We start from the raw sequence: 16,251 nt of genomic DNA on the forward strand, positions 1-16,251 counted from the left end.
TAGGTTACATTACTTGACTTAGGTCATGTTTTTTTATTATTACAATTCAACCTTTTTCCTTTTTTCCCAAGACAAGACTTAAGAGGTATATATACATAGCCCGTTTATATTTCATTTGTTTGGGTTATCATGAGCAATAACTTCCACTTCATGTACACCGTTAGGCTGCATCCCAAATGGCACCCTATTCTCTATATAGTGTAATAGTTTTGACCAGAGCCCGATGGGGCCCTGGTCAAAAGGAGTGCACTAATAAGGGAATAGGGTGCCAGTTTGAGACAAAGCTATAGTCATTTGTCTTATCTTCAGAAATGAACATGTTCACTTGTTAGGCACGTTTGTATAATAATCCTCTCAAAGATGCTGGGTGTAGATACAGACATAAAGAGCACATGGTGGAATATGTTGTCTCAGTTATAAATCATCATCATACAAACACAACTATGAAGTTGATGTGCAACTATGATAACAAAATCATCATCATGTTACACAAAATAAGAAAAATACTTAATGGGGTGCATTTCAGATTTGTGGGCAATGAATTTCTAAACGTGTTCCCAAAATATAGCAGTCCTAGAGATATGTATTGTAACCATTCCGATATACTTTTCCATAACATATACAATACAATAGTCTTCATCATAGAATTTATAATAATAATAATAATAATAATTCCTTTTTACTCTTACAGGCGGGTACAATATAACACTGGAGGAAATTCAACAACAGTCACTGACGAAAGTAGCTGTTGACCTTCTGACATCAATTTATGGATTCTTGGTCAAAATACTTCACAACAGGATTGGGGTTGGAGGTGACAGATAGGAAGCTTTACCTTCTCCTGCTCACTTCAATCATTTCCCTCGCTGATAGGAACCTGCGTACATGTACCTTAGAGAACAAGGAAATGACTGGCAAACCGTCAGGGGAAAGCAGAAGCACTCACAATCTCTGTCTGAGCACAACCAATAACCAATCAACTGTATACCTAATATATTGTTTATTGTTTCATTTCAGGGACAGACAGGAAGACATGTGTAGCTGTGTCTTTCTGTCCCCATAGCCACTTTTTGAGGAATATAAATACTTTTAAAAGTTCACATTCAGGTACAACACATTTTGTGAGCTTTCTAATACTATACTCTTAAAAAGATCCATGGACAGCTAGTCACTATTCATGCATTATGCATCCAAACAGGAATCTCCTTCAGTACATACTCAACTTGACATGGGTATTGAGTACCTTTACATACAGCTGTAGGTCTAGACAAACTACTTCCTCATTCACATTAGGGAAAACAACTTGGCGTTGTTGTTCATGAGGGGTAAATATTAGTTTTAAAAGCGTAACCTGTAGGTATACAGGCTAATACCTTTAATTCAATACAGTATGTACATATAAAATATGAACATTTACACATTGTGACAACCTCACAGAAAATAATCATTATGTACAATAAAAATGTGCCCCTAATGGATTTGATCAGGTCAAATTGCTTTCTCTTAATTTATATTTTATAAACCCCGGGTTAGCTAAGTTTGACTCTTGGGGGGTGAAAACTATTTGAGCTAACGATGATTTTGCAGATGATGGTTAAACCACGTTAAAATCAGACTTCAAAATAAGTAATTTTTAAAGCTGAGGTAGCTTGCAACACTGGGACATATTTAGTGAAAGAAAAAAAAAAAATGATTGAAAGTCATGATTTTGTCACCTCCCCCCCCCCCAAAAAAAATGTCCACCCCCAAAATATATTTCAGGATAAGGTTATACTTAAAAAAAAAAGATTTAAAAAAATTCGCCCAAAAATTAAAAAAGAACCAGTAACAACTTGTTCCTCTAAGTTAAATACATTATTATTACTACCAGAGTAGCCTAGACATTTCTGTCAATATGTTGCAGAACGTTAGCAATATTATTTTTACAGTATGGATAATATAAATAAAATACATCATATATTTTAAGATAAAAACCCTTTTTAGTACAGTAGCAATCAAGATTTTGCAGACTGAACAGAAACTGCAGAGCACTGCATAAAACCATGACAACCATAACCTAATGGCATCATCCACACCTCAGCACTGCCTCCTACTGACAGGATGCCACATCCAGTGAATATCTTAAATAGTTCCATGTTCTCAATATACAGGAACACTTTTAGCAGTTACTCTAGGACCAGTGGTTCAAGTACCAAAACTCTGCACAATAAAGTGAGAAGTTGAGATCTTGGGAGTAAAAATTACACCAAGATCTAATCTTCCTATGTCAAATATCCTATATCCCATCCTAATCTCCCATGTTTCCCCACCAGTTATAAGACAATGATATGATAACTGCTCTCTGAATGATATGAGTTGTTGTAAGGCTTGTGAACAGAAGCTCCCATGAAATATCGGACTTACAGTATATATCTCATCCCTTTTATAATGTCGTAATCTTATGGCTGCTCGTAGTGAACAAGTCTTCTAAGTAAATATTTTAAGTGTTGTTGACTGACTACTGGCACATATCTCCTTGCACTTCACAGATTCGGTTCAAGCCTCCTTGTATTGAGGTACCATTAGGTGAGGACTACAGTAAATGCTGAGCTTGAAGATTCGTTAAAGCAATCAAATTCCGGGCACAGCAAGCTCTTTCCCTTCTACCTCTACTGAACAACTCAATCTCCCCAGCGGGCAAATCTGGTTGAAATGGCACCAGATACCAACCAGTAACCAGTTTTGCCCGCTGGGTCCGCCATCTTCGCTATCGCTCCCTTCAGAATTAAAACTTAGAGTCCTAGAGGTAAAAACCAAAAAAACATCCCCTGTAAGATCACATCATAAACAGCAAATCCAATCCTCCTAAAAGAAAATACTAGTTCCTATGGGACAGGGGCGGGGACCGGTTGGTTGTGCAGTGCAGAGTTGCACACAATATTGAGGTTTGTTAGCTAGGCCTCTCTCCCTCTTCTCCGTTGGGGATACGTAGGCTACATGGGGGGCGTGGTACCCGTAGCTGGGTGTAATAATACCAAAGCCGCCTGCTGCCCTCCATCCTCCCTCAGTCACACGATTCTGTTCTGCAGGAGCCACCTGCTGCCCTCCCTCAGTCACACAACGCTGTCCTGCAGGAGGGGCTCAAAGTCCTCGTCGCTGGTCAGCGCTGGCGTGTCCTCGTCGCTGCCCGGTAACGGGGTGTTGATGTGGACGCCGGCTAGCATGGAGGTATCCTTGGCGTCAGCGCAGGTCACCACCGGAGGTTCGGTGTTCTCAGGGATAAACAAGGCAACCAGGAAGGCCACCACCACCGTGCATGAGCCCAGCAGGAAGGGAGGGCCGGGGATCAAGGATTTCTGTATGGAGAGAGACACGGTATTATAGATACAAAACTTCATTTTTCTGTAGGAACTTCATTTGACATTCATACAACACAAAGAATATAACCCATCTCTGAATAAAGAAACAGAAAGATGAAGGAATGTGGCAACGGGAAGATTGCAAGTACCTACTTAGGAAGAAACATGTGTTAAAGCTAAATGAGACAGAAATGTATACAGCTATATAAAGTCTGCCTATACTAGAGTAACAATGACGATGTCATTGGTGATCGTGATTCATTTACCTCAGTCGGGGGGTTAATAGGTAAAGGGTCGATGGGGTACTCTCCCTGGATGGGATCGATTGTGTTCAGCTCTACGTTAAACATGAAGAAGATAAGTCCGTACAGTGCCGGGCCCAGACCGTTACACAGGCCTCGGATACCAGTGATCATCCCCTGAACCAGACCTGAGGAGAGACAGGTTATACATTTATTTGTCAGGGACCATGAGTACCTGTGGTCCCTGGGCAGAACAGCATGACATCACAGAGGATACAGATACATAAACATCCATGAGACTTTGTTTCTGATCAAGGCCTATAAGAACAAAGTCAAATGATAACCACAGGATATTTTTATTTAACTAGGCAAGTCAGTTAAGAACAAATTCTTATTTTACAATAACGGCCTACCCCAGCCAAACCCTACCCTAACCCGGACAACGATGGGCCAAATGTGCACCGTCCTATTATGGGATTCCCGATCACAGCCCAGTTGTAATACAGCCCGGGATAGAACCAGGACCTTTAGTGACGCCTCTAGCACTGAGATGCAGTGCCTTAGACTGCTGCGCCACTCGGGTGCCTTAAATTTCTGCTATACGTCTGCTATGAAACAAATAGTCAAAGTTAAAACATCCATGCCTTTATATACTGTGGTGTGTCTTAATGGAAAATGTCCAGCAAACATATTTTTCATATTGATTCACTTTCAAAATGACAACGGGGGGGGGGCAAAGGAAGAAAGGTGGTACCGAAGAGAGCAGGACAAACGGACAGGTTACATGAAGGGAAATATCTTAGAGCAGGACAAACGGATGAAGTACATACAGAAAAGAGAAATAAAGGGAATGTCTTACCTTGCTTATCTGGGTCTGCACTGCGAGACACCAGGGCGCTCACTGCAGGAAAGGTGATACTAGACATGGCTGCTACTGCACCTGCAGCCCACATCATCCTACACAAGAGAGGAGACAGACAGACACTTAGCTATAGGAACTAGTAACCACACCCTCAGGACCAGCCCTTCTGAGCACGCTCAGTGACCTCTGATAAAACTGATCACAATTCCCCTTCGCTTTTGCTTCCTTTTTTTTTAGATCGTTTTTCATTTGAACAAGAGAGATAATTGCATTAAGGTTTTGTTAACAATAGAGTGGACAGTCAAGGACTTATAATATTCTGTATTTATAAAATGTTTTAAATAGTGTGAGTTCTATCTGTTGTCTAACTGTACTTAACTGTCAACACAGGCCAGCCCTGTTGATACTACTCAGGTAGCCACAGTACAGGCCAGCCCTGTTGATACTACTCAGGTAGCCACAGTACAGGCCAGCCCTGTTGATACTACTCAGGTAGCCACAGTACAGGCCAGCCCTGTTGATACTACTCAGGTAGCCACAGTACAGGCCAGCCCTGTTGATACTACTCAGGTAGCCACAGTACAGGCCAGCCCTGTTGATACTACTCAGGTAGCCACAGTACAGGCCAGCCCTGTTGATACTACTCAGGTAGCCACAGTACAGGCCAGCCCTGTTGATACTACTCAGGTAGCCACAGTACAGGCCAGCCCTGTTGATATTACTCAGGTAGCCACAGTACAGGCCAGCCCTGTTGATATTACTCAGGTAGCCACAGTACAGGCCAGCCCTGTTGATAATACTAAGGTAACCACAGTACAGCAGACAGAGTTGAAGCTGACCCACCATGGTTCTGACCCAAAGCCATACCAGGCCAGCTGTAGAATCTGGAAGCCCAGGCCCAGAAGGACCGTGTTCTTGTTTCCAATAGTTCTCATCAAGACTGTCAGAATAAGTGTCTGCAACAAGAGGCAAACAATTAATACATTAAAAAAAATATCAAATGTTTTTATAAAGCCCATTTTACATCAGAAGTCATCACAAAGTGCTTTACAAAGTGCTAATTTATTTAATATTTATTGTAGGCACACTCCACAAATATTGTATTCAGAGGAATTACACAATTTGCTACATTACATTATAATGCCTTTTTAGAGCGGGCATGCATCGAACTCATAACCGAAAGGTTGCAAGATCGAATCCCCGAGCTGACAAGATAAAAATCTGTCGTTCTGCCCCTGAACAAGGCAGTTAACCCACTGTTCCTAGGCCATCATTGAAAATAAGAATTTGTTCTCAACTGACTTGCCTAGTTAAATAATGAAAATAAAAAATGTCAGCATTCTTTACATCTAAACGTGGATTCAATTCCAAAGGACAATAACTAATTTGGACTGACATATGTTTTTAACCTAAGACTTGATTAGAACTGATTGTTCAGTAACACATTGCAGTCTCCCACAGACAGTTAAATGGAGGAGTATTGCACCAGATACATACCTGAGCTATGATGGAGAGGATCCCAACCACCCCGATGAACACTGCGATTGTTGCCGATGAAAAGTTAATGACCTGAGATAGAGAGATTGAGAAATAAAAATAAATGGAGAGCGAGACAAAGAGAGAGAAAGGGAGAAAGACAGAAAGAGAGAGAGCTATAAACAGAGGGAGAAAGCCATAAAACAGCATTAGTCTCCCTCTTTACTCCAAAGCAAATTAATGCCACTATGTTAAATGACAAGCACTTGACTGTGCTCAATGGAGAGTGAGCTGTTCAAGTAGAAGAGAAAGGAACGGCGAAAGAACGAAATCTCTATGATTACAGTCACCCAGCTATAACGAACTGAACCTGTGGTAAACGACACCTTGTACAGAAATAACTCAACTGTTCTTCATCTCTTGTTGAGATGATTTGATGTGTTGAATTTTATGTGGATGATGTTTTCATTAGAAATCTGCACACAATATTGAGGTTAGTTTGCTAGGTCTCACTCACACAGATAGTCTACATGGGGCTGGGTACCCGTAGCCGGGTATAATAATACCAAAATCTCATGTTTACTGCCAGATGGCGCAGATAAATGAAAGATACGTTTTTAGCAGTCTTGGGTAAATGAAGAGCAGGTGTTTTTATTTTATTTATTTTTCACCTTTATTTAACCAGGTAGGCAAGTTGAGAACAAGTTCTCATTTACAATTGCGACCTGGCCAAGATAAAGCAAAGCAGTTTGACACATACAACAACACAGAGTTACACATGGAATAAAACAAACCTACAGTCAATAATATAGCAGAAAAATAAGTCTATATACAAAGTGAGCAAATGAGGTGAGAAGGGAGGTAAAGGCAAAAAAGGCCATGGTGGCGAAGTAAATACAATATAGCAAGTAAAACACTGGAATGGTAGATTTGCAGTGGAAGAAAGTGCAAAGTAGAAATATAAATAATGGGGTGCAAAGGAGCAAAATAAATAAATACATTAGGGGAAGAGGTAGTTGTTTGGGCTAAATTATAGATGGGCTATGTACAGGTGCAGTAATCTGTGAGCTGTTCTGACAGCTGGTGCTTAAAGCTAGTGAGGGAGAAAAGTATTTCCAGTTTTAGAGATTTTTGTAGTTCGTTCCAGTCATTGGCAGCAGAGAACTGGAAGGAGAGGCGGCCGAAGGATGAATTGGCTTTGGGGGTGACCAGAGAGATATACCTGCTGTAGCGCGTGCTACAGGTGGGTGCTGCTATGGTGACCAGCGAGCTGAGATAAGGGGGAACTTTACCTAGCAGGGTCTTGTAGATGACCTGGAGCCAGTGGGTTTGGCGACGAGTATGAAGCGAGAGCCAGCCAACGAGAGCGTACAGGTCGCAGTGGTGGGTAGTATATGGGGCTTTGGTGACAAAACGTATGGCACTGTGATAAACTGCATCCAATTTATTGAGTAGGGTATTAGAGGCTATTTTGTAAATGATGTCGCCGAAGTCGAGGATCGGTAGGATGGTCAGTTTTACGAGGGTATGTTTGGCAGCATGAGTGAAAGATGCTTTGTTGCGAAAAAGGAAGCCAATTCTAGATTTAACTTTGGGTTGGAGATGTTTGATGTGAGTCTGGAAGGAGAGGTTACAGTCTAACCAGACACCTAGGTATTTGTAGTTGTCCACATATTCTAAGTCAGAACCGTCCAGAGTAGTGATGCTGGACGGACGGGCAGGTGCAGGCAGCGATCAGTTGAAGAGCATGTATTTAGTTTTACTTGTATTTAAGAGCAGTTGGAGGCCACGGAACGAGAGTTGTATGGCATTGAAGCTCGTCTGGAGGGTAGTTAACACAGTGTCCAAAGAAGGGCCAGAAGTATACAGAATGGTGTCGTCTGCGTAGAGGTGGATCAGAGAATCACCAGCAGCAAGAGCAACATCATTGATGTATACAGAGAACAGAGAACTGAACCCTGTGGCACCCCCATAGAGACTGCCAGAGGCCCGGACAACAGGCCCTCCGATTTGACACACTGAACCCTATCAGAGAAGTAGTTGGTGAACCAGGCGAGGCAATCATTTGAGAAACCAAGGCTATTGAGTCTGCCGATGAGGATGTGGTGATTGACAGAGTCGAAAGCCTTGGCCATGTCAATGAATATGGCTGCACAGTATTGTTTCTTATCGATGGCGGTTAAGATATCATTTAGGACCTTGAGCGTGGCTGAGGTACACCCATGACCAGCTTTGAAACCAGATTGCATAGCGGAGAAGGTGCGGTGGGATTCGAAATGGTCGGTAATCTGTTTGTTGACTTGGCTTTTGAACACTTTAGAAAGGCAGGGTAGGATAGATATAGGTCTGCAGCATTTTTGGTCAAGAGTGTCTTTCTCTTTGAAGAGGGTGATGACCTCAGCTGCTTTCCAAACTTAGGGAATCTCAGATGACACGAAAGAAAGGTTGAACAGGCTAGTAATAGGGGTTGCAACAATTTCGGCAGATAATTATAGAAAGAAAGGGTCCAGATTGTCTAGCCCGGCTGATTTGTAGGGGTCCAGATTTTGCAGCTCTTTCAGAACATCAGCTGACTGGATTTGGGAGAAGGAGAAATGGGGAAGGCTTAATTGGTTTAATTGTCTAAGGTAGAGGATCAACTAGACTTTGGCAGTATACCATATATACCAGGTAATTTGGAAATAGTATTGAAAAACCATCCTGTGGCTGTCAAAACTATTTACCACAATACATTTTTTTTAGTTGTAGCTACTTTAAGTAAATACCTGTTGTAAACTTGTGCAATTTGTTAGGAGATAAAGCAGATTCTGTTCTTCATTTCACCTGTCACATTATTTTACATTATGAAGTTTACCATGGTTCCCCAGCACAGTTGAGCCAGTCACGTGTTTGTTTGTAAATGGCACAACGGGAGAAAGCACGAGCAGTTGAGTCCAGCTGTGTATTGACAGGGATCACGTTTTATATTGAAAGTCAGTGTTTTTTTGCTTCAAGAGTGATCAGGGACGTGTAACTATTGTTTTCCTTCACCGAAAATACATTAGTGCAACATATTCGGCAGACAATAGCTTCATTGTCATCAGATGACAACAGAAGTGCAATGTTCCTACCTATATACTGTATGTATAACTTTATGAGCTGGATTTCCTAATATTTTGCAATTAGTTTATTTCCGTTTGCGCTCGTTAGCATATTTAGCTAGCAGCCTCCATGGAAATCCTCTATTACTTGTGCTAATTCTGTTAGCATTCTTGTAATAGACGCCCAATGGGTTTTTTTGCGGTTTTTTTGGAGCCCCCTTTTGTACTAAGCCAGTAATACTGTAAATCCTGGTGTGAGAGAAGAACGGTATGAGGAAGTGAAAATCTGGATACAGCCCGACACTTGGAACAAGTTGGATATTTACCTGTCTAAGATATAGGAAGAAGCTGGAGTATTGACCAGCCTCAGGTAGGTAGGACAGGAACACGGTTATACAGATGAGAAGAACTGTGGGATCCTTTCCCACTTTCCTCATCGACTGCAAACAAGAGAGACACCAAAGGCTTTAAACTAACAGAGACACCAAAGGCTTTAAACTAACAGAGACACCAAAGGCTTTAAACTAACAGAGACACCAAAGGCTTTAAACTAACAGAGACACCAAAGGCTTTAAACTAACAGAGACACCAAAGGCTTTAAACTAACAGAGACACCAAAGGCTTTAAACTAACAGAGACACCAAAGGCTTTAAACTAACAGAGACACCAAAGGCTTTAAACTAACAGAGACACCAAAGGCTTTAAACTAACAGAGACACCAAAGGCTTTAAACTAACAGAGACACCAAAGGCTTTAAACTAACAGAGACACCAAAGGCTTTAAACTAACAGAGACACCAAAGGCTTTAAACTAACAGAGACACCAAAGGCTTTAAACTAACAGAGACACCAAAGGCTTTAAACTAACAGAGACACCAAAGGCTTTAAACTAACAGAGACACCAAAGGCTTTAAACTAACAGAGACACCAAAGGCTTTTCAAAATGGCCACAGACGCTGATGAAGCTAGGTAGCCTACTAACGTGTCTGTACGTATAGTATATCCCAGACAGATCTCATTGACACATAGCATGGTATAGCATGGCATAGAATACTGTAGCACTCACCTGGAAGGGGTCTGCCTGCTCCCAGGTGATAGGTGCTCCCCAGGTGTTGAGTCTCATCTTCTCTGGTAGGGACTCAGGCACGGCCAGCAGGATGAAGCAGATGTCTGCCAGAGCCACCAGCGTAGCCACCAACACCACCAGGTTGTCACCGTAACACGCGGACAGGTACGCCCCGATGGCCGGACTCGTCACCAGGCTGGCTGCAAACGTAGCCGATACCTAGAGGAAAACACACAGAGGACAAGGTGTGTTCTAAACTAGTGTTTTTTAGGTCCATTAATATTTAATCACGATAGTCCACTCAGCAACAATTGTCACAGTTTTCCATGAAGTCCTGTAGTGTATTTAACTTTTTTTTTTTTTATGGTATTGGAGCCAATAGCTGTCAATGACCCAATGTATGCAGCTATTTTTCGCATTTCACAAGTGGTTAAGCTATACAAAGGAAACGTAATTCATGTTAATGAATGCTATTCTTCATTCAACGCCAGGGCTCAAAATACAAAGTGAAAAGGATGGGAGAATTCAATGGGATATGACAGACTGCATGCTGTGACCTCAAGGGACTGCATGAGATCTGAAATCACTGTGTGAAGGATTGTAAAAACATGACACAACCAACATCTTATTCAACACAACAGAACACATTGCAAAACCCATATAGAAGTACAGAACTTGATCTTCACCCACATAACTGTCAAATAGAATTGGAAAGATGACAAGATAGAATTATCCACTATCCTCTACCCCAATCAACTGATGAAAACACTGTACATCAGGGATGGGCAACTGGCGGCCAAACGTACTGTTGAGAGTTAGAATAGTAGAATACACCAGGTGCAATTTCAAAATGTGGTTGTGCATCAGCAGTTTTCCTCTTGTTATGTCAATCACTGACAGTCACTCAATTAGCCCATGTCAGCTAAATCTTTTTTGATTGGTCATTTATTAAGAATTACCAGCCTGGGGGTCCCCATTGGTTTTGTTAGTCACACACTCAGATATCGCATTCAAAACCGCAAACATTTCTATCCACCCTATTGCTAAATGTGTAGAATTGCATGAAATGAGTTATAAAATTGCTCAATCTTCTCTCCGCCCCATAGCAAAATGTGTAGAATTGCAGCAAACTTGTTTTAAAACTAACATTTTCTCTACGCCCCGCTTTCAAGAGGGGGAGCTGCTAAAATATTTTGCCCGCAAGGTGGGGGCCCACAAAAACTTTGCTTATGGCCCTCAAAAGGCTAGGACCGGCTCTGACTGCATATGTAGGTATGGATGTGGGTACGCAGAACAATGAACCACTACGGCCCCTCATGATGAGTTCAGATGTTTTGTGGCCCCCACTCCCATCAGTTACCCATCCCTGTTGAAGTCATAATAAAAATTTAACTAGCTCTTTACCAGTCCGTATGCTGTGCTTCTTTCATGCTCCTCAGTGACATCAGAGACATAAGCAAAGATGACAGAGAAGGTGACAGAGAAAGCCCCTGACATGGAAATCGCTGCAAAGTACCACCTGAGGGAGGAAACATTGTCAGTCACATCCAAGGCAGTGCATTCCACACCACGTACTTGACAAATAAGATCAACAAACACTCCTACAGACTCTAAAGATCTATTGACAGGCATCAAAATGTTTACCAATTTGAAAGGCTGACTGAAATTGTTAAAACAGACAGCTATATGGTGGTGTGTGCATAGGTGGAATAATATGGTATTTTCATCTAAACCAGCACTGTTACAACAGCACTACACAAGATTCCCTGTTTACATGTACTTATTGTTTAATTCAAATCAAAAGACACAATGAATACTGAACCAAATCACAGCAGTGTTTTTTTCTTGCTCAGAAGAGAGGTGCAGGACTTACCAGGGACTGAGTCTCATGAGCGGGATGGGGGCGCAGGTGAAGAACACAGTGACCAATAGGAAGGACCGCCTGCCCCACACATCTGACAGGGCACCAATCAGAGGGGCGCTCATGAAGGACAGGAGACCCTGCGGCGGAGGAGGGTAAAGAGGGGGAGGAGCCTCTGTTAAGAACGTCATGTTACCGGGAACCCGTAATGAGAAGCCTCATTGATCTTTAGTGTAAATGAGAGTGAGCTGAATTATAATCAAGTAGCAGCAAGAAAATGGCTGCCCTTTGCTCTCCTGAAATGACATATGATAAACCTACAATGAACTTAAACATCCACTAGTTATGAAATAATAAGACACTAGAATATTTTTTTTTATAGAGTACCAGAATACATTAGTGAGTGCTGCTTTTGTTCAATCGCTCAGGGATGCAACTCTACGGGTCCTCATAGCAGTGATCAATAAATTACATAATTGGTTAATTATTTGGGAGATATACTGTTCATAGTCTTCCAAACAAAATGTTTGTATTTAAGTTATTTCTATGCCTGATATCTTACCTTCACACCTTGAATAAGGCCATTCATCAGAAATGTGTGCTGTGGAAACGTTTCATGTAAAACCTGCAAAAATAAACCACAGAGAAACCACAAACATCTTTAAAAAGGGGCTCTTGCACAGATAGGGTGCCAACTGCCAAGAAACCATAGTCACACACACACACAGACAGCTGTGTGCTTAACAAGCGGTTTTACAAGCCAAGAAACCTACCCTACAGAGAGAAGACTAGAAGAGACAGATGGGGATGAAAATAAGAGACAGACTGGCAGTGAGAGAGAGAGAAAGAGAGAGAGAGAGTTGATGGCTGTGCTAGAGATATACTGAACAAAAATATAAAACGCAACAATTTCAAAGATTTTACTGAGTTACAGTTCATATAAGGAAATCAGTCAATTGAAATAAATGCATTTGGCACTAATCTATGGATTTCACATGACTGGGCAGGGGCGCAGCCATGGGTAGGCTTTGGAGGGCATAGGTCCACCCTCTAGGGAGCCAGACCCAGCCGAACATAATGAGTTTTTTCCACACAAAAGGGCTTTATTACAGACAGAAACATTCCTCAGCACCCCCCTCAGACGATCCCACTGGTGAAAAAGCCGTATGAGGAGGTCCTGAGCTGGCGTGGTTACGCGTGGTCTGCCGTTGTGAGGCCGGTTGGACGTACTGCCAAATTCTCTACAATAACGGAGCTGGCTTATGGTAAAGAAATGAACATTACAATTCTCTGGCAACAGCTCTGTTGAACATTCCTGCAGTCAGCATGCCAATTGCACACTCCCTCAACTTGAGTCATCGGTGGTATTGTGTGACAAAACTGCACATTTTAGAGTGGCCTTTAATTGTCCCCAGCACAAGGTTCACCTATGTAATGATCATGCTGTTTAAACAGTTTCTTGATATGCCACACCTGTCAGGTGGATGGATTATCTTGGCAAAGGAGAAATGCTCACTAACAGGGACGTAAACAAATTTGTGCACAACATTTGAGAGAAATAAGCTTGTTGTGCATATGGAACAATTCTGGGATCTTTTATTTCAGCTCATGACACTTGGGACCAACACTTTACATGTTGCATAGACAGATAAAATAGATAGATAAAATAAAATAGATAAAATAGATAAGATAGATAATCCTGCAGCAACAGGAAATTTGAATTATGTGAATTACAATGAATGGTCATTTTGTAGGGGTTGATACATTTTTCATAAAGAGAAAGTCAAGTCTAATTTCACAATGGAATTTACAAACTTCAGAAGCCATTCAAACCTCAAATACACTAAACATTTTTAAATGTCCTGCTTCAGGGTGATCAAATTAAGATCCTACATCTGTAAACAGACAGGCCAGCTGGAGATGGAACTCACTGTCAGCATGGGAGTGGTGAGGAGACCCCAGGCAAAGAACTCCAGGAAGATGACCACAACAGCATGGGAGACACTGGGTCTGCCAATGCCATGGCCCGGCTGCAACACACAGGAAAGAAAGGTGGCCATTTTAGACTGTGTTCGATCCAATTTTAAAACATCCACCAAATTAACAGCTCTCACAGTGTGATAATTTTTTCAACAGCATTTCAAAAAGGCTACCATTTACTGAGTCTGATGTCTAATGATGCTGTCTGAATGGGATTATCAAGATTAAATCAGTCTGAATCTAAATCAATAAGAGAAAGAAATCCCACTGCTCCACTTCTCTTTCAAGGTGAATCAGTCACTTTCTTTGCTATTTGAAGACATCCACGTGGGGACCTCTGAAGGAGTCCATCAGTGGTATTTGAGGAAGGCAGAGATAGAGGAGCACAGGCCTCTAGCTACTTCACAGCACAGTGATGCAGCCTTTAGTCTTGGGAAGATTGGGACATGGCCGTTAAATGACAGTAGAGATTGAAGGTGGGCCTTCTATTACTATCCCTCGTGTTGATGACAGTGAGTGCACTGAGTTTGTCTGTGTATATGTAATATGTACACACGAGTGAGAACTGGGGGAGAGCGGGATGTGGTTGTGACCTCAGCTCGCTGTCATGCAAGGTGGAAATCACGTCATGATCACCAAGCCTAATCTGTGGAATTAGACATACAATAGCCAGGCCTAATGGCGATTCAATCACTGCTGGCTTTTCAATGTTGTGAAAAATAGTCAGGCCTAAGCATTAAGTTGTGTTAATTACAAATAAAACCACTAATATAAAATGAATGTCTCAATCCACTTTGATGCATAGCTCAGACTAATAACAGAAGCCTTGTTAAACCTCGAATACCCTACACTTTTACATTTCCTGCTGTGCAGGGTAATTCTCCAAAAATAGTTATTAAATTAAGATCCTACATCTGGATAGTACAAAATGTAATGTTTTCCTTCTTTTTTTTATTATGCCATCTGTGATTGTGTTTTTGGTCCAGGTCATCCTTCCTTTCCAAGGTAACACCATGGTAACACCCTCCATGGTCCTGACAGCTGGCTATTGGCTAGAGCACAGCCAGCATCATCAACAACAACAATTATCCAAATATTAATTTGAAAACAACACATTATCATGATAATGCATTCTGTCTATGAATACATGATTATGGAATTATCATGCAAACAGCTTGCGTTGGGGGGAAGCCGGTGGATGTTATGTAATGGCAGCGACATAACAATATTATACAGGCTTCAATAAGCTCCTCCGCAGCTATAGGCCTTAAGGCGCTACCCCGAGATATTACCGGCCGCGTCCTTCCAATAGGCGTTCCAACGTAACCATCTATCATTATCGATCATCTAATAACACATTGATCCACATTTCAAAACGGATTGGTAATAGCTTTAGCGCAAGAATGTGTCGCACTTTAGGCTGACAGAGCCGTTTCATTTTCACAAGGTATCTCGAGTACACAATGTCCGCTTATGTCATAGCCTGCTGCTACCGCAGGCGCGCTCACAGCTGATACTCCATCGTTTGCAGTTTTATGTGAAATCGGTTACATTGTTACATTACACAAATACTATAGGCTACATTTCCGGTTGTAATAGGCTGCCGAAATAAAGACGATTAATTCACATACCGTGGGCCCATCTTTCATGATAATTTTCTTGACCAACACTATACGGTTGGTACCCTGTTGATCTTTCTCTCCCGGAGTCATCTCCTCATTACATTTTGCCGGAGTTACATAGAATCCATGCTGCGTAGGGATCTTCGGTTCACCCGCTTCTTCCAGGATGCCTTCTTATTTAGCCTTGGAAGGCTAACTGTAAAAAAAAATTACGTGTTTATAACCCAGTAGTCCGACCGAATCGACAACACCTGCGAATAATGTACAAAATGGATATTGCATACGTCATCAACACGTCCTCTCGATTCCCTCTGTACCGAGGACAGCGCACTCCAGCGATGGAAGATTAGAGATGGTGCTAAATGTACTGACTGCGGATCAGTGTGTGGTTTTATGGCACCGTTTTACGCATCAGCTTGATGTCTGGTAAAGGTTGAGAAAACTGATCTGAGACCAGATTTAGGGCTAAACACCGTTTCCTGCAGCCACGAAAGAAGGACGCGCAGTACCCGGAAACAACGTATCTATTGTGGTTTATTCTCTGGTCCAAATAAAACATTTAGTTGTGGTTAACTGTATTGAATTGAAAGAGCGAACATAACTCAGCTTACTCTGAGAAACATGAGCTGTTTTCAAATATTCAAAACAATATAATTGGGAGGCCAAATGAAGAAACATATGCTGCATTGCATTCTAGGTGTTTTACTCAGAAATAACATGTCAAA

General features: G+C 41.8%; 1 protein-coding gene across 2 annotated transcripts; it reads right to left on the reverse strand.

Moving 5' to 3' along the window:
• On the reverse strand, positions 1-15,941 carry LOC106568412 (solute carrier family 71 member 1). Of its 2 annotated transcripts, XM_014138731.3 has the most exons (13): positions 15,811-15,941; positions 15,536-15,722; positions 13,856-13,954; positions 12,487-12,549; positions 11,937-12,064; positions 11,468-11,582; positions 10,064-10,282; positions 9,325-9,438; positions 5,940-6,011; positions 5,286-5,398; positions 4,440-4,537; positions 3,605-3,768; positions 1-3,335 (listed from the first exon to the last, which is right to left on the reverse strand). In XM_014138731.3, exons 2-13 carry the CDS (start codon positions 15,614-15,616, stop codon positions 3,093-3,095), a joined length of 1,509 nt encoding a protein of 502 aa, XP_013994206.1. In that variant the 5' UTR covers positions 15,617-15,722; positions 15,811-15,941; the 3' UTR covers positions 1-3,092. The 2 variants fall into 2 exon arrangements, with proteins under 2 accessions (XP_013994206.1, XP_082816648.1); XM_082960522.1 differs by lacking the exon at positions 15,811-15,941 and having other exon boundaries at positions 15,536-15,804.
• Between the last annotated feature and the right edge of the window lie 310 nt (positions 15,942-16,251).

The sequence above is a fragment of the Salmo salar genome, chromosome 13, assembly GCF_965601325.2.
Source record: "Salmo salar chromosome 13, fSalSal1, whole genome shotgun sequence".
NCBI lineage: Eukaryota > Metazoa > Chordata > Actinopteri > Salmoniformes > Salmonidae > Salmo > Salmo salar.